This window comes from Limulus polyphemus, unplaced genomic scaffold (assembly GCF_000517525.1).
Source record: "Limulus polyphemus unplaced genomic scaffold, Limulus_polyphemus-2.1.2 Scaffold606, whole genome shotgun sequence".
In the NCBI taxonomy this organism is placed as follows: domain Eukaryota; kingdom Metazoa; phylum Arthropoda; class Merostomata; order Xiphosura; family Limulidae; genus Limulus; species Limulus polyphemus.
Genome location: NW_013666216.1, coordinates 400,005 through 421,382, shown reverse-complemented (window position 1 = coordinate 421,382; position 21,378 = coordinate 400,005). Strand labels below are relative to the sequence as shown.

General features: G+C 29.5%; 1 protein-coding gene across 1 annotated transcript in view; it reads left to right on the top strand.

Moving 5' to 3' along the window:
- LOC106459431 (tRNA (adenine(58)-N(1))-methyltransferase non-catalytic subunit TRM6-like) overlaps positions 1-19,811 on the top strand; it is a 20,447-nt gene extending 636 nt beyond the window's left edge. Inside the window, exons 2-10 of the mRNA XM_013919050.2 lie at positions 4,623-4,765; positions 6,037-6,143; positions 8,353-8,528; positions 9,901-10,071; positions 12,667-12,907; positions 14,998-15,048; positions 15,654-15,739; positions 16,880-17,069; positions 18,445-19,811. Of these exons, the coding sequence (XP_013774504.1) occupies positions 4,623-4,765; positions 6,037-6,143; positions 8,353-8,528; positions 9,901-10,071; positions 12,667-12,907; positions 14,998-15,048; positions 15,654-15,739; positions 16,880-17,069; positions 18,445-18,549 (1,270 nt within the window). The 3' untranslated portion in view covers positions 18,550-19,811. The remainder of the gene's footprint in view (positions 1-4,622; positions 4,766-6,036; positions 6,144-8,352; positions 8,529-9,900; positions 10,072-12,666; positions 12,908-14,997; positions 15,049-15,653; positions 15,740-16,879; positions 17,070-18,444) is intronic.
- Positions 19,812-21,378: the final 1,567 nt, after the last annotated feature.

Sequence of the window (21,378 nt, the reverse complement as noted above, 5' to 3'; positions counted from 1 at the left end):
TATAGCCCGTCAAAAATGACGGGGCAAGTACTACCACCCCCACCCCACAGTATGCCCTAATTTAACATTTTGTAGATAACTGAAATAAATAAGTTTTGCGAAATTGAACTTGACCAACAAAGAGGCAGAAAGATGTATTCGAGGCAGCCAAACGTCGGTAAGTTCCTTTGTGAGCCAATCAAAATTAAGATCATTCATGAAATGAATTCGTGGCGTATTCATAGGATAATTATCGGTAAAAATCAGTTAGATTAACAACTTCTAATATATAGAAAAGCCAGTGCATTTTGGTAATACTACATTCCAGCAATGGCTTTGTTTTATGTCATGTTGCTCAGCAACAAAAGTATAACCTAATATTGTTGTTGTACTGAAAGTATAAAATGAAATGTATAGACGACGGTCTGGCATAGCCAGGTGGTTAGGGCACTCGACTCGCAATCTGAGGGTCGGTGGGCTCGAATCCCCGTCCCACCAAACATGTATGCCCTTTAAGCCGTGGGGCCATTATAATGTGATGGTCAATCCCACTAGTCGTTGATAAAAGAGTAGCCCAAGATTGGCAGTGGGTGGTGATGACTAGCTGCTTTCCCTCTAGTTTTACACTGCTAAATTAGGGATGACTAGCGCAGGTAGCCATCATGTAGCTTTGTGTGAAATTTGAAAAAAAACAAACAAAGAAACATAGTCAACAAAACTGGAAAAATTGTTTGTTGATTTCTTAATATGGAGTCTTATTTGATTAAAGAGGTTTGTTTTCTATTAAAAGCATTGGGAATATAACAGAAAATAGCATAATTAAGAAACAATTTAAATTTGAAATTGAATCAATTGTTTTACTTTCATGATGAATTTTATGCATTTGGCTCTAGTCTAGGTGAGCCCACACTAAATCTTTACTTTAGGCTTATTATACCAACACTCATTACATTTATAAGGTTTCAAGGCACACCCCCCCCCCCCCCCATCTCATGGCCCCCTTGCACATCCATCAATAAAATTGTAATGGGCAGACAGTAATTGAACTATTCTATCTGGATAAATTTATTTTGGCTTTGATGACTCCATCTATTTCGAGAAATCAAGCATGACATTATGTGATGTCACACACACACTGGCTTTTATATAGATTAGTTGAGGTAATATTAAAAGTTATTTAGAAGTAGAGATACTTGAGAAAGTTATGTTAAGGAGAAAGAAAATGGCAAAATTAACATGGGTAAAGCTTAGGAAATTTAAAATGAAATAAACCTTTATTTTTAGTGTTATTTTAAGGACTTGTTAAAAAACAAAACTATTTTTATACTGAGATTTTCAAAACAGTTCAAAGTGTCATGTAGGTTTAAATTCATGTTGGGGTGGACAAATGGAGATTGCAGGGTGAGTGAATCATAAGAAAAACAACATCAGTGGAAACCCAATTGACCTTTCAAGGTAAATCCTCACACTCCACAATAAAAAAAAAAAAGAAAAGCTTGCCACCTGATGATGCTAGGTAAACCTAGCAAATGTAGTAGTTTTCTTTAAAAAGGTTTCTAAACATATTTGTTTATCTGCAAGTAAAACTATTTTTTAGGTTGTTAAGTTCTTTCTTTTGATTTATTTAACAAGTGATCTCCGACTTAAACCAGAGAGCATTTGCTTAAGCACTCTCAGCTATTTAAATTTGGAGTTTTGTTGTATTTCCTCCATATCTGTCAGAATACAGCTTATTCTATGAATAGTTGATCAGTGTAGGGCAATCCTGAAAGAGATAAGTACTTTTAAAAAATACAATGGCTCTTATAGGGTTGGTAAATGCAATTTTTCTCTGAAAATTGGCCTTTGGCCATCAGTTTTTCTAATGCTATTTCACTGTGAACACGCTGATTTTCTTTTTAAAAAAACTTAAACTAGCTGTTCTAAACTCTGTACAAATACTAGAAGCATCAGTTTTGCTAGTACAAGGCTGCAATGTCAGCAGTGTGGATGTAATCACAAAAGGATACCTGTGACTAAAGAAGTATGCAATAAAATAGGTCAAAGAAGATTTATTTCTGACAAACGTAATGATGCAAATAAATGACAGTGTAAAGAACAACAACCACATACCAACTGAGTATTTTCAAGGAGGTTCCAGAAGTGGTCTCTGATCATGAAAAAGAGGAATGTGAGAAAGAACAATGTCAAAGGAGTACTAAACAGTGTTGGTGAGATGTTTGGTTTAATTTAATGATGACCATCACCCAAAGCTGAAGAATTTTGGAACCGTACAACTCTTCACCTGTACAGCCTATAACATTACCAACTGCAACAAAATGCTCCTCGGGTCATGCCATAGCCATCTCTATAATTTACTTATGTACACTCTGAACTTATAAATTCCATAAGTAAATTTTAGTCAAAATTTTCTTTTGTATTATGGCACATACAAACTTTGGTGCTACTATAGCGTGTGGTCTACAAATACATTTACACTATAGCTTGCGGTCTACATGGATACTATCATCACCACCATTTTAATGATTCATTAAAACATAATTTATTGCTAAATGATTTATATCTATCAATGTTTTTTTGTTCAGCAAATAATAATAATTTAATAAATTATGTGTTCCAAAAGAGTTCCTTAAATTTAGGTTATAGTTTTGATTGTTGGAGTTTATTTCATTCCAATTATATTTACCCCAAAAACATTATGTAATGGTATTTTGTACTTTATTAGTTTAAAAGCATAATTTATAATAACTGGCACCAATTGCAAATAAATGAAAGTTAAAACAGTGATGGTGATAATATCTTTGTAGACTGCATGCTCTTGTGTAAATATCTTTGTAGACCGCACACCATAGTAGCATCAAAATTTTTCAGTATATCTAATTATTAAATCCTGTACAACACGACCCACAAGTTATTAATAGTTATTTTCACATGCATAGAATATCTTTCTTGCACCCAGACCTTTCATATAAGAGTGAACTCAACATTTTTCTCTATTTTTGCTTTTAAGCTTCGAAACACAAGCTGCTGTGATGGGGGAGGGGGCTTGAATACAAGACTCTTAGACTTCATTTGTCTTGTGAGACTGATATGATATCTTATTACTTGAACCATCTGTGTCAAAAATAATCCATCACTTACATTTATTACACAACACAACCATATATATATATATCATTTACTTCTTTGCCACTTAATCACAAACAATAAACTTTCAATTTGAAATATTAAAAAAAAAAAATTACAATAACTAAAGTATCACACAATAATTAAACTAAGTTGAAGCTAATGGTAAAGTATGAGCTAAGTCACTTGTCAAAAGTTAAGTCTAAATCTGAATAACAAACAGTATCGAGTTGTAACCCAGACTTAAAAGAAGTTAAAATAGCTATGTAGGAAAATTAAAAAGTTGAATAGAAATAATTACAAAAATATTTAAGGCAAATAAAGGAAACCTACAAACATGATCAAACTACTCAACAGAAATAACCTGTGCTAAGTTCTAAGATAAACTTATGTTAAATAAAGCTTAATTAGTTGGTGGAAAATATAGATTAATAAACATGGACAGCAAATATATATAAAGCTACTAAATTAAAACAAAATCAGGTTTATCTTAAGAATTTTCTTCCAAACAATTGAAAAGCTAGACCTGCTTATCTGTACTGTATTGCCATAATTATAGAATATACAGAAAACAATTGTAAGCAGTAATTTTGCAACTGATTTGATTAATATAGTATTTTGATTTAGGGTATACACATTTAAAGTGTTGAAAATTGATAATAAATGTATTGAAATATTAGCAGAGTTAAATCAATGGCAGTTGCTTAGTGGTAACTTAACTTATACACTTTTGTGTAACGATGAGTGAAAAAAAATTGATAATTGTCAACGTAATTTTTATTGAGATTATTATGTTTACTAGTACAGATAATACTGGTGTAGCAATGTGAAATGTACAACATTGTTAGGGTAATTAGATGTTTACCAATCACTAAGTGTATTGGCAACTTAACCTTTTTTTACTGTTAAGAAATGTTTACTTATTTAGGTGTTCTACATTTTTTTAAGATTTGTTCTTCAACTGTTGGTAAATAGTTTTTTAAAGTAAAAATGAGAACACCACAAGAAGTCTTGTGGGAGAATTTTATACATGCTTTAATATATATATATATATATAACACTTGGCCACCATTTACTTACTTCATTTTGTGCTAAAATCTAATAATATATCTGAATAATTAATTTTTCAGATTAAAAATATATTAAATGTGTAATGTGATTTAAAATATAGGTGATCCAGACCATCACACTAAATACATTGATTAACCTGTTACTGAGAAATGTGTTGTTGCTATAAAGTGATATACATGTGTATAAAATAATTTTTTCATCATGTGTCAAAAATGAATTTGAAAATTTCATTAGCACTAGCCATATAGATATGTCAGTCTCAAAAACATTTAATGAACTACTCTTGATTTTTCACTCTATAGAAATATAATACTGTAAACAACCAAAACTGTAAGTAATCAAAAAATATTTTTCTTACTCTATATTATCAGTAATACAATGTAATTCCTATATTACATAATTGTAAGTTGTCTTTATTTCTTACAACCTTTTTTTATTTATTTTAGAGCTGCATTTCTTGGAAAACAAAAACTTTTCTTAGGAGGAATTATTGGAAAACCATATGGATCCTCTTTTGAAGTGAAAGGGTCAGATCTTCATTTTGTGGATCCAGCCAAGTCAAGATTTCTGTGTTCATCCGTAGCTATTGGTAGATGTCAGATATTAAATCACTGGATACATATTAAATTCATCATTCAATAGATTTAACTGCCAAATACTTTATAAATGCATAATTGTGTGTGTCTTATTGTTTGAAATATTTTTTATTTTCCCCCTCTCCCTCCGATTCAGCCAAGTTGTTTTGTCATCTTTTTACATATGTCTTTACAGCCATAAGAATGTACTTATCAGTATATTGTGTGTGTTCCTTTGGTTTTTTTACTGTCAGTATTTTGTTTCACAACATTTCCTTATGTTTGGGATCAATAAGTCATGTTCATGATAAAATGGCATAAATCAAGATCTGCTTGTATTTGTCAGCAGTCAGGGTACCATTAGGTTTGTATATATTACTGACACCATTGGCTGAGATGCAAACCCAAACTTCTACTTGTCCCTCACCATTCTTCACTGTAGATGTCATACATTGACTTTGATACTGTTCTTGTATCTGCTGTTAGGCAAACTATTGTTGACTGTTGCCAAACAATTCAAACTTGATTTCATCTGTAAAAACCACACATCTCTTCAACAGTGGTTTTAACTGCTATACATTTTGTTCTGGAGGTAACATTCACACCTGTACTTTAAAGCAAAGTTGTTCCAAGGTCTGTACTTGACCATTGTCTATTTCACAAATAACATGTTCTGAGGTACTTAACTTTTGGTTTTCTACTTTGACCATTTCTGTTCTTAACAGTACCAGTTTTGTGTACACTCATGTTTAGAGCTTCTATTGAAACATGGAGTCTTGCTCCAATTTTTTGCTTGGAGTATTCTTGACTAGTCAAAACTTTGATTTCTACATGTTTATCATGCAGTATTTCAATCCTAGGAGCCATTACTGGAGTACATGGTTATTATGACTGCACTTCATAGGCTTTATACTGTTATGGTATTTTCTGATTGATTGGATGACAATCCATTACAGTATAAAATATCAATGTGACTGCACTCTGGTGCTGTTCGTATTCACATGATTAATTGATAGCATTTCTGTAGTATTTGGTTTTTATACTCTTTCTCCCCCCTCACAATTTCCATATTTATTTCCAATACTGTATATTTCAATTATAGAAGTTTAGTTATGCTGTAACATGTCATTATCTTAAATTACTTGGAAAATATGTTGTACAGAGATTTAGTCAGATGTTTTACTTCAAGTACCATAAGTTCATGTAACTTTTATAGCTAAACAGTCATGCTGATTTTATATTAGCTATGGCTAATTCTGTACATGTTTTTTTTTATATCTTTCAGCTGAGGCACAAACTAGAGACAATAGATTTTTGGTTGATGATGGTAAGTCTCAAAAACTTACAAAAGAACAGATTGAAGAACTGAAGACAGGAGGAGTGTCTGGAGAGGTAAAGTACATTATTTCCATTCAGAACTTTTACTCATCTTTTAGTAGATATGAACTCATCATGTCAGTATAGTGTGATTTTATGTAGTTATTACTTTGCTTATTACTGTAGTGTAAGAGAATTTCTAAATCATGTATTTTTTAGCAACATTTTCATATATATTTGTATTTTTACTATGATAGTCTTGATATCTTAAATGAAAGAAGTGACAGGAACTGAGAATCTCGTATTCTATGGCTTTCCTATGATTGCCTGGAAACCTGCAAATAGAGATGTCCAAGCTGGCTTAGATATCAAACTTTGGAGTGCTAATAAGGAATTACATAGAGCCTTTACAGTTTTTCTCTCTTCTTCCTGGCTTTATAGGTCTCTTGTAGTTATTGTGTTGCTTGTTTGTAATGGCTAATTCATTACAGTACTTTCAACACTGTATTCTTATTGGTCTCATGCCAGAGCCATTCTCAACTCACGAGAGAATGAGAATCTTGTTTGTTCAGGATTACACGATGCTTACTCTGTAAATATATGGTGTTTAACTGGATAATTATGTTTATTACAGACTTTAATTCACTTGTTACAAAATAATTTATTAAGTCAGTTATCGTCATGGTGACTATGTAGCTTTTCTTAGTTAAATGTGTTTATACATAGGCAGAACCATGGCTAAAATATTAGGGGGAGGGGACATGGACTTCTATTAATTCCTGTGTACTAGAAATATGTATAGTCTTTTTTCATAGCATCTATATTGTTTAAGGTTGTAAACTTCCCAAAAATTTTGTGTGAGATAGTGTTTTTGAAAAAAAACATTAAAAACACTTCTCTTTATCGTAGAATTTCATTTATTTTTTTTTCTGTTGTTGTTGATCCAAAAGTTTCATATTATATATATATCTATTCATTTTCAACTAGACTGATATTTACTAATAAATTTCTAGTAATAATTTATTTTCCCAATTACAGTACTTGCTACTTCCAGCTATAAATTGTAAAAAACAAACAAAAAAACTTGTCTAATATTGACAAAGCTTTATGATGACTGCATCACACCTTTTATAATGGCATCACTGTTACCTTTATCAGGCTAGGTAATGATACTTCCAAAACTGTACTACCTCTACTTTCCCATAGCTATCTCGACCTTCATTTGCCCTCTAGGCACTGGTAAACTTTTTTGGGGGATACAAGCGTGGTTCAAGGACAAAAACAACATGGAAGTACCTTGAATAAGTTTGTAAAATCAACAAGTGCAGTGTAAAAGACTGGTGCAGTTTTAAAAAGTTTACAAATGCCTAGAGGGCAAATGAAGGTCTAGATAGCTATGGGTGAAGGAGGTAAGTACCCATCAGAAATACATTTTCTGTGTTAGAAGATGTCAACATTTGATCGAGATCATTTGTATCTAACGAATATAGTTTCTTTTCAATAAGTTCTAAATTTATGTATGTATGTTGCTTGAATACCATAAACTTAGAAATATATTCAATAAATAAAGATATGAGTCATCAGAATATTTTTCCTTTGCCTATTGTACTCAGTAAATCTAATTAAGCTTAAACGATGTCTTCTTATCAAAGAACTTTTTCTGGCTTTCAAACAGACATAATTTCACATGCAAACACTTGAACAAATGGTCAATGCTAGTGGATCTTCACCTATCAACTTTCCCACAAAACCATAAACTACTGCTCAACTGACAATGTTTATTCTACAATGACTTGTTTAGTGTATTATTTTCACTATCCAGTCGTATATAAAATCTTCTTTATAGCTGTTCTCAAAGCTATGATCAAACCACATGTGATCTCATAAAGGAAGGGGACATCCAAGATGTAAAAAAAATCTAATTGTATTTTCAGGGGTAATAGTATCTGAGCAAATTTAAACATAGACTTTTAGATGGGCAGAGAAATTCTAAAAAACTTTGAGTAATACCTGAATTTTGAGGGGGGGCATAAAGGGTAACTGAAAAAAGTTGAGGGGATTCCCCTTATATTCACTGTGATATGTCAATTGTGTACCCAATTTGAAATAAATTGACACTTCATTTTCTGTACTTTGTACCTATCTTCACCATAAAGTTTTTAGATTTTAAGTTTTAAATATTGAATGTTTATACCATTGACATTATTTTATAAGAGGAAAATTGAATTATAGTGAAAAATAAAAAAAATGTGAAATTATAACTTTATTTTTGATACTCTTGCAGCAAATAGTAGAAAACTTGGTGGAAAACAGTACAACTTTTAAAGATAAGACACAGTATGCACAAGCAAAATATTTAAAGAAAAAGCAAAAAAAGTATATCAACCATGTGATTATTCTTGAACCAACTACAAGATTGCTTTCAGAAATGTATTTCTCTCAAGGTCCATTAAAAATTTGGTAAGTCATACAGTAGTTTTTATTTAGTGAACAATTATGTCTAAACTTATTTTGTATATTTAAATGTACTTCATGTTGCATAGTACAATTCATCTATTAGTTGTTTTGCATGTGTTTAATTTGAAAACAACCATGGTAAATTTTTAAAGATTTATATATTATGAAATTTATCTCATAAATGTTATTATGTAAATTCTTTTGGATTTTTTTATATCTTACTTTTTCAATGTAAAATTAGGGTAAACATTTTAAATATGATTTCTTTCTTTCCTCAAAGGCATTATATATTTTAAAGCATTCTAAAGCAGTATTTTAAACACGACCTTTGTTACAGGTGGTGTATTACTAAATGTTCAATAACAAAGCTTGTGTTTGTAACAGGCTTAAGTTTAAGATTGTATATTCTTACGAAAGATTCAACTATCAATTGAATAATCAAAAGCGAATTATGAAATACATAAAAGGTAAATTCAACAACATTTTTTTAACTTGTTTGAATCATTGTTTTCTAGTTTATTTTTTGAGAAAACTAAATAACAATATGGATTTTTGTTTGGACTCTGTTTTTGCCCCAATTACTGTTTTGTAATATATTATTTGTTAACCTCAAGTTTGAAACATTTCGTTGCAGTTGTATTTTTTATTTTTGAAACTACATGTTACATTAGTTGCATAGTTAATATTGTTTTTATCTACATATGTAAGTTTTTAATTTGAGGATAAAGCAGCTGGGTATAGCATTAAGGCTTAATTTTTTTCTTTAAAGGATAAGCACATAAAAGTGATTTATTTATTATATTTAGGTATTAAAAGATTTAAGATTTTTAATTTCATGCTCATTTTTGAAACTTTTCTTAATTGTTTATTCATGAACAAATTTAACTTAAAATTATTATATAGTATGTTTACAAACAGTAGTATAAATTCATGTATTAATATAATTCTTGCTATAGCACAACTTACGAAACATACAAGTAAAAATAAAAAGAATAGGTGAATCCAAATTTTAATAATTGTATATTTCATAATTTGTGACTTAATTAAGAATATTGTTTCCAAAAATACTAAAATGTAACCAATTGTTCTATTAATATAAAATTTTTACTTTAAATCATGGAATACTAGCGAAGTATGCAAGTCAAACATTTACATGAGAAAGTCGTAAGAAATAATATGGATAAAATAATTTTAAATATTTCTTTGAAATTAATTTTGTTTTAAAAAGATAATAAGAAAAAACACCTTTAATATTTGTGTCTTAATGATAAGAAACTGAAACAGTAATTTATTTAGTTAAGAACTATTTGATATATTTTTGGAGAGGAGAATTGATCTACTTGAATTTTTGTGGTTTCTCTATCAAATGCTTTAGTAACCTTCGAGTAGACTCTCTGGCTCAGATGTTGGCCATGTGTAATGTAATGTCTCGAGGAAGATACGTTGTTTTCGATTCATGTTTTGGACTTTTAACTGCAGCAGTTCTAGAAAGACTTGGAGACAGTGGATGTGTAGTTCAGGTGTATCCAGGTCCAGGACCCACAAGGTATTTAATACATACTCCCTTCTTATGAAGAGATTTGTTTTCTTTTACCCTTGTGACAAGTGTTGTCTTCTTATTTTAGTCAGATATTGAAATTATTTACCACTTAAAAGTTATTGATTTTGTGCAAAGCAAATGCCACTTACTCTCACAACAGTGCCTCTCACAATAGAATTAAATGTGACATTGAATCGTATAATGAGGTAAACCCCCAAGTTAACAAAGCACCACTTTGAATTATAATTTTGTATGTACGTTCATTTTACTTGAAGCACACATAATTTTGATTAAAAAGTAGCAAATTTTTAAACTTGTGCCTAACAAAAATAAGGTTTTATTTTGTCTTCCCAGCTGTGACACTCCATATTAAATGTTTTGTCACATTGTTGCAATTATAACACTCGTCACTCCTCCCTGTGAGAAACAGTGAAGCATGTGTCACATTTCATGCAAATATGTTATTAGTTATCAAGAATGGAGGTGTTCATGACTAATATTACTGAGTGTATTAAAAGAAAATCGCAAACGCTCAAGCATAGTATTCTGTATAACTGAAACAACTGAAAGCAAATATTACTCTGATCTGAAATGGGTTACAATTCTCAATTTAGTGTTCCCACCTTGTTTCAGTAAAGTAGATTCTGCAACAAATATGTCATTTCATAGAGTTGTGTTTAAAGATGTAAAATTAAGTATGAATATTGTTATAATTCAGTCAGTTTTAAAAAATATTGGACTGACTATTTTTTTTTCTTACTGTAAAGTTTTTAGTTTCAAGCATGGTATATTAGTGAAGTTTCAACTTTCACAAAAGAATTGTAAGAAATGTAAAAATAAGTAAATAAAGTTCTGTTAATTCTTTATAAAACAATAACAAAAACATCTATGATACTTATATACTTAAAAACAATAATGTATTACAAAATTACAGTAGCAAGTAAATCAAAACTTTTAAACTAAAGAAATTTAACAATCCTACTTGCTTTATGATGCATTCATCAAATATATTTAGGTTTTGGTTTCACTTTATAGAATAACAGAAGTTACATGGCTTTGAAGACTTTCCAAATAGAGAACCAGAAAATACACAAATTGTACCTTTCTAACTAGAATTTGGGGTTTGATCCCCACAATGGACACAATACAGACAACTTATTGTGCAGCTTTTTTAATAAAACAAAGATGTTAGTCAAGAACATTTCAAATTTTTACTTATATAATTAATGAAGTTAAATATTGGAGGATTTTCAATTCTACCCAGCATGAGACCAATATAATAAACATATATTCATTTCAGAAGGTTTCAGTTTCAAGGTAACAATGATCTCACTTTTCCTATAACAGCCTGTTATGGGTAATAAGTTTTGGTAAAGGACTGAGACAGGAATTTTAAAATTTGTATTTTGTTATGCAAAAAGAGGTTTTCACTACTACGTTGATATTGTGTACAAAATTCTTCTGTTTTACTACACATTACAATCTTTGTCAAGTAGTGAAGATGGAGAAAAATTCAAATTTGTTATTAAGGCACAGTTTTCTTTCTCACAGAAACTAGTTTAGTAACATTTCATTATTTTGTGGTGATCTAAATTAAGTAACATTATACTGTTTGCTTCACTTTAATACCTCATAGTTATCAACCACTGCAATGCTACTCAGTAGAACAGAGTTTAGGAGGGTATGGATCAAAGGTGAACATTGCATAGTTATTGATGTTTCCAGAACAAGGTTACAGTAAATATTTTGATTATATATATATATATATATATATATATACTAATTGGCATCATAGTAAAAAGCCAAATTGTCACGTGTCATTATCAGGCTCAATCTTCTGTGCCGAAACCTTGAGTGTTTGCATCTAATTGTGTTATTTTAACTTCATGAAGACACTATTAATAAAAATCACAATTTCAATGGTGTTTATCACATAAATTTGCAATTACCTCTCTCCACCTCACCTCCTTTTTTAGAAAATTAGACAAGACTACTGTAATTTGAAGAATTTATTACTCTTGACATGAAAGGAAAATTATTCAGTAGGCATTCATGAATTTCTCATGGAATAACATAATTTACAGACATTTATTGCTAGACTTGCATCTTATTTAAAAAAAAAGTAAACTTGCATAAGGTTCAGTCAATTTGGAAATACACAATAATTACATTTAAATCATATGCTTCAATAGATTCTGTGAGTAACTACAGGGAAAACGTATAAATTTTAGTAAGGATTTAGGGATACATTTTTCAATACCATATTATATAAATATAACGTTTTTACATAAATAATGTTTATGTTTAGTTCCTCCTTTTGTGATGTCATTTTTAAAAGTAAGTATTACCTTTTTCTTTCAGTTAGCAGTTTGTCATATGGCAATAAGAGAAGTGAGTACTGAAATTTTTGCTAGGCTGTTTTTTTTTTCCTCAGAATATTTGAACTAATACATTGTATCCATCATCATGTGTAATTTTTAGTTTTTGATTTATAAGCTTTCTCATAAAGATATTTGTCATATTTTGTTAAACATACAATTGGGTCTGTGTTTTGCAGTTCATAATTTTGATATAAACAAAAAAAGAAATAATTTCTTTTAGTTCATTTCGTCAAGCTGTTTATGCACTGAATCTTGCACAAGAGCAGCTGAAGAAACTATTAGTTGGTCTGCCTGTGACTGAAGCTGCTAGACTATTGCTGCCACCTAGTAATGAAGTGATTAATCATGACAAACATGTTGTACCAAAGATTACTGGTGATAGTAAAGAAAATTCAGTAGAAGTTAATGCTAGGGAAGAAGCAGAAGAAAAAGATGAATTTACCAGTGTTGTAGATATGAAGGTAATATGTGATACTGTGGTAAGTCTATTTGTAGTCAATAAAGGAATTTTGTCATTTGTATCTCTCTCTCTTTTATTTTTTTTCTTGTCAAACCAATTGTGTGCAAAAAACGTTTTGTAACATATAATTTTTTAATTATCTCAGTATTTTTAACTAAGAGACAAGAACTACTTACAAAACTGAATGTTATTTCAAACAAGAACAGTTTTCTTCTCTTTGGCTAGTTGATAATCTAACTAGCCTTTATTCTAATTATTCTAATTAGAATAATAATTCTAATTAATAATAATAATTAATAATAATAATTCTAATTCTAAATTATTCTAATCCTATTTCATTAGATTTTTTTTTTGTTTAAAAAATTATTAAAAACATATTTTGAGCATTGTTTATTATCTTGAATAAAAATGTTAAATATATGTGAAAAATAAATGTATTTATTTACACTTTTGAAGCAACAAAATGTAATTTTGTGGGTTACCTCTTAAAAGTAAGGTGTAATTTGTTTTTGTTACCCTATTATCCAGTAATGTAATATTTGAAACCAGATAACGTCCACCAGTTAAGTTATCTTGTATACCATCTGAGATTCTTTCCTCCAACACATGCTTATGAAACATTTTGTGCCTTGAATTAGAAAAGGCTGTAGCTCAGGATACTGTCATACTCCTGGGAAATTTTGTATTTCATTCCAAAGTTATAAAATGAGTAGTGTGTATACATACACACATCATTTTTCTACTTATTTCTCAGTCAATGTTTAAAGTTTTATCAAATTAGAGAGAAGCGTTAAGACTTAATTTTACTTGCATGTCAATAACATGTTATTAATTCTTTTTTGTTGTTGTTGAAAATTTTGTTTTTAGTAAGTGTAAATTGTTTTAATTTGTATTTTTTATTGTAAGTATTGTAACTGTGCTTGTACATGTAGCCTGAGAATATGGTCAAAGAGAAGTTTAACAAAGACCTGAATTGTCTTTCTAGGTCTAATGTGAGTACCAGTGAGTTAAACGTTTAGTAAAACTTATCAAAACAGTTTTTTTTTATCTTATATTCTTACTTAGTAAACAATATATCTATAAATGTTGGAAAGCTTTCAACTAAATAGATCCAGCAGCCTATGTGATTTTTGGAGGGTACACTTGACACACCATAATATATGTTGCTTTTAACATCATTTATATTTCTATTTAAGTTTATAACGTAATATACATGTAAGCCATTAAACCTGTGACATATGTATATTACAAATACATTTAAAAACAAAAGGGGGAATAAAAAGAGAAAATACTGTTATTTCTGCAGAGGAACAAAAAAGTTTAAGAGGTTTAATTTTAATTATTATTTTATGAGTTAGTGAATTGCCTGCATTAATAAGAAATTGATATTATTTGGTTTATATTTTGTGAAAAAAGTAAGACGTATCACTAGATTTATTATCAAGGGCCCAGTGACTAAAAAAAATTTGAAATATTAACACTTTTTTCTTAGTTATTTGAAAAAGATATAGAAATTAATGATGTATTATAATAACATGTTGTGCAGGTTGAGAAATTAATAGATTAAATATTATTTCCTATTACTAAACAATATGTGCATAACCGTTCCAAGTGAAGGTATTTTTATTGTATATTTTAATTTAATTTTTTTCCTTCCTTTGCTTGAATGATCTACATAAGCAAAATAAATTATTTGATATACAACTGGTATTTTCATTATAGAAACAAATTTGAAAATGCATCAAAAATTTTATATATATTTTTTTTTTTTGCTAGTTTTCTTGTTAAAGAATCTGAATCAAGTTTATTTATGAAAATGTTTGAGTTTGGTTTGAACTTTACTTTTACATTATACTGTAGAACTGAACTACCTCTATAAACTATTAAACTACTGTAAGACCTTATTTTATAGCACAATCAAAGTTATTCTTAATTTTAATTTCACCAAAACTTTCTTTTAATTCATTTTTCCCATTCACAACAGCATATTAACTGATATTAGTTTATTTAAAACTATTAGTTTTTACCCATGTAATTCACAAGTGGCTAACCTGTGCTAGAATGATGAACTAGACATTTTTTCGTAACTAGGATTGTGAGGTTGAAGATAAATATGAATCACAAGCTAATAAGAGTGCAAAGGTAAGAAAAATTAATATAGTTTATTTGAAACCTTTAAAAGTCATTATAATAATTTTAAAATATTCTGAATTTTATGTTAATAATCTGAAATTTTATCCTTTTTGGGATTTTGCAAGTTTTCAACCCAACTCCAATTGGAGCTAATTTTATGACCAATTTCATCAAGTTAAGAGTATACAGAAATATTAAAAATAATTAATTTAGAATCTTGAGCTTGCAATGAATTGTTTTTTTTTGTTTTGTTTTTTGATAATTCATTGAACATTTATAATTTGTTAAGTTTTTTAAACTGGTATATTAATTACATAATTTTGTATTTCTAGAGATATGTACGTTACCAAGAAAGTTTCTGTATCATGACACTGTTTTAGGTGAATTTGATTCAGAGCATTAGAATGAATTAATTTTTATCAATTATTTTAATTATTTCCACATCTGCAAGAATGCTTGTGACTAAATTAAAAAAGAATAGTAAAAATATATGAGGATGGGAAAATTTTGTTAGATTATGACACGCATATATTTTTTATTACCATTGATTCTGTTTTTTGTATATTTCAAACATTTTATAAACCAAATACATAATTCCTAATATCTAAATTTAGGAAGAAGCCAAAGCAGACAGAAAGGCACAACGTATGGATGAGCAAAAAATTGCTAAGGAAATTTTAGCTGTGAAAAACATGGATGGGTAAAAGTTCGATATTCTCTTTTAGTGTCTGAACAGAAATCTACGTGTCATATAAGCTGGTGAATAGTTTCTAGTGTAAGAATGTGTCGTTTTTTTAGTGAAGTGTGTGTGTGTGTGTGCTGTACAGTAAACAAAGTGTGTGTTATTTTGGTAATCAAGTGTTTATAAAATATTTCCTGATGTCAAGCATGTTACTGAGTTTGGTGAATCTCAGAACTTTACCTGGTGTAGGGTATGTAATGGGGTTTAAATTTAAAAATTAATTTTCACATAAAGAAATTGTCATATGGTTTTGTAAGTTATTTTACGTACCATTTTCATCAATTTCAGTTTGCAAAATTATTTTAAATATGCAAGCAACAAGTCCAGCTTGTCCACAGTGGAATATGAACCGGTAGTAAGTTATACACTTTATGTAACAACAGATTATTATTCTCCAGCAAAAAAAAATTTTTCATTTACATTTGACTTCTGTTATTACAAAAGACTGGAGATTTAAGTCAATCCAGCTTTGCAAATATGTTTATTTTCTTTAAAGCTGAAAAGTATAGTACTTTAATTTGCACTTGCATTTGTCCAAAAAAAGGAAAACAAAAAATAAATATTAACCCTAATGAATGTTTCATTGTACAGTATCAATGTTTCATTGTGGCATGCTTTATTCTGTGGTAATATTAGAAAATATAAAATGGACCATTCTTGTGTTCCATTGTAATATCCAACCTTTTTAGTTATGACAAAAACAACAAAAAAAAACCTTTCTTAAAGTTGAAAATTAATCCAACAAAACAGTTCATTAAAACTACCAGCAAAAATGCATCACTTGATCACAGTAAATTTTGCTTATATGTGTAAAAACAATAAAATGGTGTACTTATTCTTAGAAACTATATGCAAATCTTAGTACTTATGAGTTATAAGAATTATTTGTTTCTGAAATCATGATTAAAATTCATTATGATAGAAAAAAAATGTTGATCAGGAGTACAAGGTATAAAAAAATATAAAACTAAAAGCTTTATACCACAATAAATATAAATATGATTGTTGGCTTTGGTGTTGTTGTTCTTATTACATATGCATCAAGATTACTTTTATATCATTTCTGTATTTTGATAGTTGAAATTATTATTGTTACAGCTTGTTAGTTGTCAGTAGACATCATCCCACAAATATAGTTCTCACACTGTTGGAGTTTTTGGCTCCATCACGCCCTTTTGCAGTCTTTTCCCTGTACCAGCAACCACTAGTGGACTGTTACAGAAAACTGAAAGATAAAGGAGAAACTTTATTTTTAAAACTAACAGAAACATGGCTGAGATCATACCAGGTACTTAGTTTAAAATATTTGAAATTAAATGATCAAACAACAGGTTATTAAAATGAAAAAATGTGTTAATTACCAATTGAAATGTAATTTGCCAATTGTGGTATTCCTAAGCTATTTTTTACTGACCCTAGAAAGACCTATTTATTTCTATTCTTGTTTTCACCTTGTTGAGTTGTTTGTTTGCTTTTTTTTAGTACTGCCATTATTTTGCTGTCGTCTTTTTTTTATTTTGTTCTCCATTCAGTTTGTGGCCTAAGTTCTAGTTAGTTTCAGCACATTTTAATTTTTATGTGTGGAGGGATGAAGGGTACTTGTTTGTGGCTATTTCCAAATCCTCTAACTAAATTTGTACCACAACTGGTAATGATCAAATTTATTTCGTTGCTAATGATTATATGTGTAAATGATGCTAAACATTTTAAAACATATTTATTTAGTTCATGTAAAGAAATCCCCAAATTTTTAAACTTACAAGTGTTGAGAGTTTTAAGCTAAACTTTAATCAAATATTCAATACTGATAATTGACTTTCTTTTTTATTGTGTCTATGTGTGTGGGTAATATATTAAGCATCACTGTAAAATTTCATGCTTTTATTAATATAGAAAGTGTAAACACTTTAACATGTTGTTAAAACTTCGGCTTATCATAATGGGTTATTTTTCGAACAAAACATGGTGGGTAGAGCCAGTGGGTCACTAATCTTCATGAATCAGTTAAATGTCTATCCACTACCGGCACTTGTGTTTAAAATTTTTTGCTAAAATTATAATAAATAATAGTCTTGTAAGTTACTCCTGAGGATGACGTAAATCATGTCGAAACATGTACTTGTAGAGATATTTTAAAGTGGAAGCTGTACGGCTTCAATAAAGTTTTTATTGTGTAAATATAAAACGTTGTTTTTAATTAATTATTTATTATAATTTTAGAAAAAGAAAACAAAGTTAAATGTCTGTTTGTTTTTTTTTTTTAATAAAACATAAAATCAGTTTGGTCACTAATGTCCAAGGATTGTTTAAATGTGTATTTGTCATAATGTGTTTTTTCAAACAAAACATGAAACATAATCAATTTTTTCATTAATGTCCAAGAATTGTTTAAATGTCTGTTTGTTATAATGTATGCATTTTCTAACAATACATAAAAAGATAAAATTACTTTGGTCACTAATGTCCAAGGATTATTTAAATGGCTATTGTCATAATGTTTCTTTTTCAGACAAAACATAAAACATAGAATCAGTTTGGTGACTAATGTTCAAGGATTATTTACATGTCTGTTTGTCATAATCTTTTATTTTTTAAACAAAATGTAAAACATAGAGACAACTTGGTCTCTGATCGACATATTTTTTGTATTTCTCTTCTTTCAGGTTCTACCAGATCGAACACATCCAGCTATAAACATGAGTGGTAGTGGAGGTTATCTGTTAACTGGGATTAAAGTAGAACCTTTACAAACCCATAAGAAATCGTGATCCAACGTTCTGTCAGAATTGCAAGTGAACTACATCATTTCGGGAAACAAGACTGAAGTATGCAGCAACAAAGGATTAAAATTATTAAAATGTTTAAGTTCAGATCTGTTAAAAATCTTCTCTAAAGATATATACCATGAAAAAAACTTTCAAAAACAATTTGCAAGATATAATTTTTTTCTTTTGTCATAAAAACTTTTTTGAAGTATAAAACGTGTCATGTTGTAAAACAATTTTTTTAAATTTTCAAGAAAAAAAAGTAACCATTTTCGTGAATTTTAGTAAATGTTTTTGTTTTATTATTGTAAATAATCCATCTAAAAGGGTTTTACTGAACTTGGTTCAGTGTTTATTCAGTAGTTGAAAACCAACATTTGGAATTGACAGACTTTCATTAGGTAGGTCTCATTACATTCAACTGATGGAGCCTGTGTTTCTAAATGTTTGCAAGAAATGCCAGTTACTGTTAGTAAAGTACAGAGTACCAGCTTTCATACAACCAGATTTTAACTAACAGTGTCAAAGCATATTTTATGAATACATTCTGGTTACACTTAACAGAAATGTAATTATTTATAATTTCAGTAAAAGGCTTTTGATTATTTCGCTGTGTGATACCAGTTGAAAGTCATTTCGTGATTCTAAGAAATCTATTCATTGTATGTTGTATATTTTGAGGTTCATTCCCACATCATAAATCACTAATTAATTTGTACAAGAACACCCATATCCTGACTTAGATTTTATGTAATGTTCAGCATTTTAACATGCTCACTGAATTTTTTAAAAATTATGTAATGAATTCTCAGTATCGGTATTAATGTGATCCACGGGGGAGGTGGGGGTAATTGAACTTAGTGATTATTATTCTGTACATGTAAATGTGTGTAAGTTAGTATTTTTGTGTATAAAGTCTTGGAAAGAATATTGCTTAGAGGATTTTATTTGAGATCTGTATGCTAAAACAGATGCTTGGTCCTAACTGCTATAATTTTCTAAAAGATCGGACATAATTCAAGAAACGTAAATGCTTTTGTATAATACAGCTGTATTAGTATGTGGGTAAGGAATGTATGTGTGTGTGTGTTTGGTTGTACATACACTCATTTATAACTTTAAAATTTAAATAGTCTCATTTGAGTCTTGAGTTAGACATACAGAGAATTGAATTGATTTTTGTTATCTGTGTAAAACTGACCAACCATCATGGAATATCAAGATTGATTTCCCGTTGGCCGGAGTGAATAAATGAATGAAACATACACATGTATATATTTTTAGTCAATATATAACATACAGACAAGATACCATTTGGTCCTTCAAGGCTGTCTTTGCATACCCCTTCTTTTCTTAAGAGAAAATAGGTTAAGAGATATTGACTTATCCATTATTAGATAACTCGTCTTCAGAATCATCCTAGTATCTTTCCTCCTCTGAACCCTTTTCAGCAAGCCAGTATCATTCTTAAATAAAGAGATCAAAAATGTACACAGTATTTCAAGAGAAACCTAACTAGTGATTTTTTATAGAAAGATCCAAAACTGTACACAGTATTCCAAGTGAAGCCTAACTAGTGATTTTTTATAGAAAGATCCAAAACTGTACACAGTATTCCAAGTGAAGCCTAACTTTTAATTTTAATAGCTTTACTATTAGTAACGGAGCACTGCCTCGGTAGGTTCTCTTCAGTCAGGCTATTGAGTGGGTTCCCATCTATAATAATTACGAATCAAATTATGATAACGTTGCACTTACTATAAGTATGATTCCTCAACCTTATTATTCCTTTATTTAAATCTGTATTTGATATAATATGTCTAAATACAAAGAAAAAAATATAGTAAAAATCAATGCTTACGCCAAGTGTTTACCTTGGTTATGAGACAGTCTTATCATTCGTAACGTGTAGAATACGCTAAATCACGTTTTCCTAAACATTACGAACATCAGATGTTAAATTGCCAAAACTTGACGTACAAGGATAGCTTGTCCCCAACATGAGAGAACGATACCTTAACTTTAATCAACGTGGTCAGACCGGATTTCGTAAGGTCAGTCTTGTTGTATATATAATTACTGCAAACTTGTTTTGTAAATACTAACTTCAGGTAGAATGGTTTATATGAAGATTACTTCATTATTATATTTATCTATTAACCAGAACCGCAGCTAATTCATTCTGTTGAATTCTAAGTTCCTATAGCCAATGGTGTATCCAGGAATTTGAAGGGGAGTCTCATCATTCATATTTGCATATAATTTCTGAAAAACGTGAATAGGGTTTTAAGTGAGTAAATAGATGTAAGTTGAAGCTAAATAATATAAAACTGCGTAAACTTACACGCGAAAAAATAATACGTCAGTGTTTATAGCCTAGCCAACATAACCTCGACTTTTGATTTGACTCTTGACAAACTTTCTACTTAACGAGAACCTGATGTAAAGATTTGCTTCACACGTACTTTATTTATTGTTCTAACACAATACACGTGCCGACATGACTTATTCGTGCTAAAAGAAAGAAGTCTCCGAATGAGGCGTATCTATTTATATTCTTACAAGTATACAGCGTGGTCACAAGTAAATAGACACCACCTTTTCAGAAAAAAATGAAATTTTTCAGTCATATTCACATGAATTAATATATTTATAATTTAATTAATATCTAGTAGATCTTCCTTTCGCTTCGTGGAGTTCGTTGATCCTGTGGAGCATCGTGAGAATCATCTCGTCAATTTTATATTGCGGAATTTTCGCCCACTATTGCTTCAAAACTTGGAGTAGATCGCTCTTCGAAGTTGGTTTTTTTGGTTGTTTCTTGACTTGCCG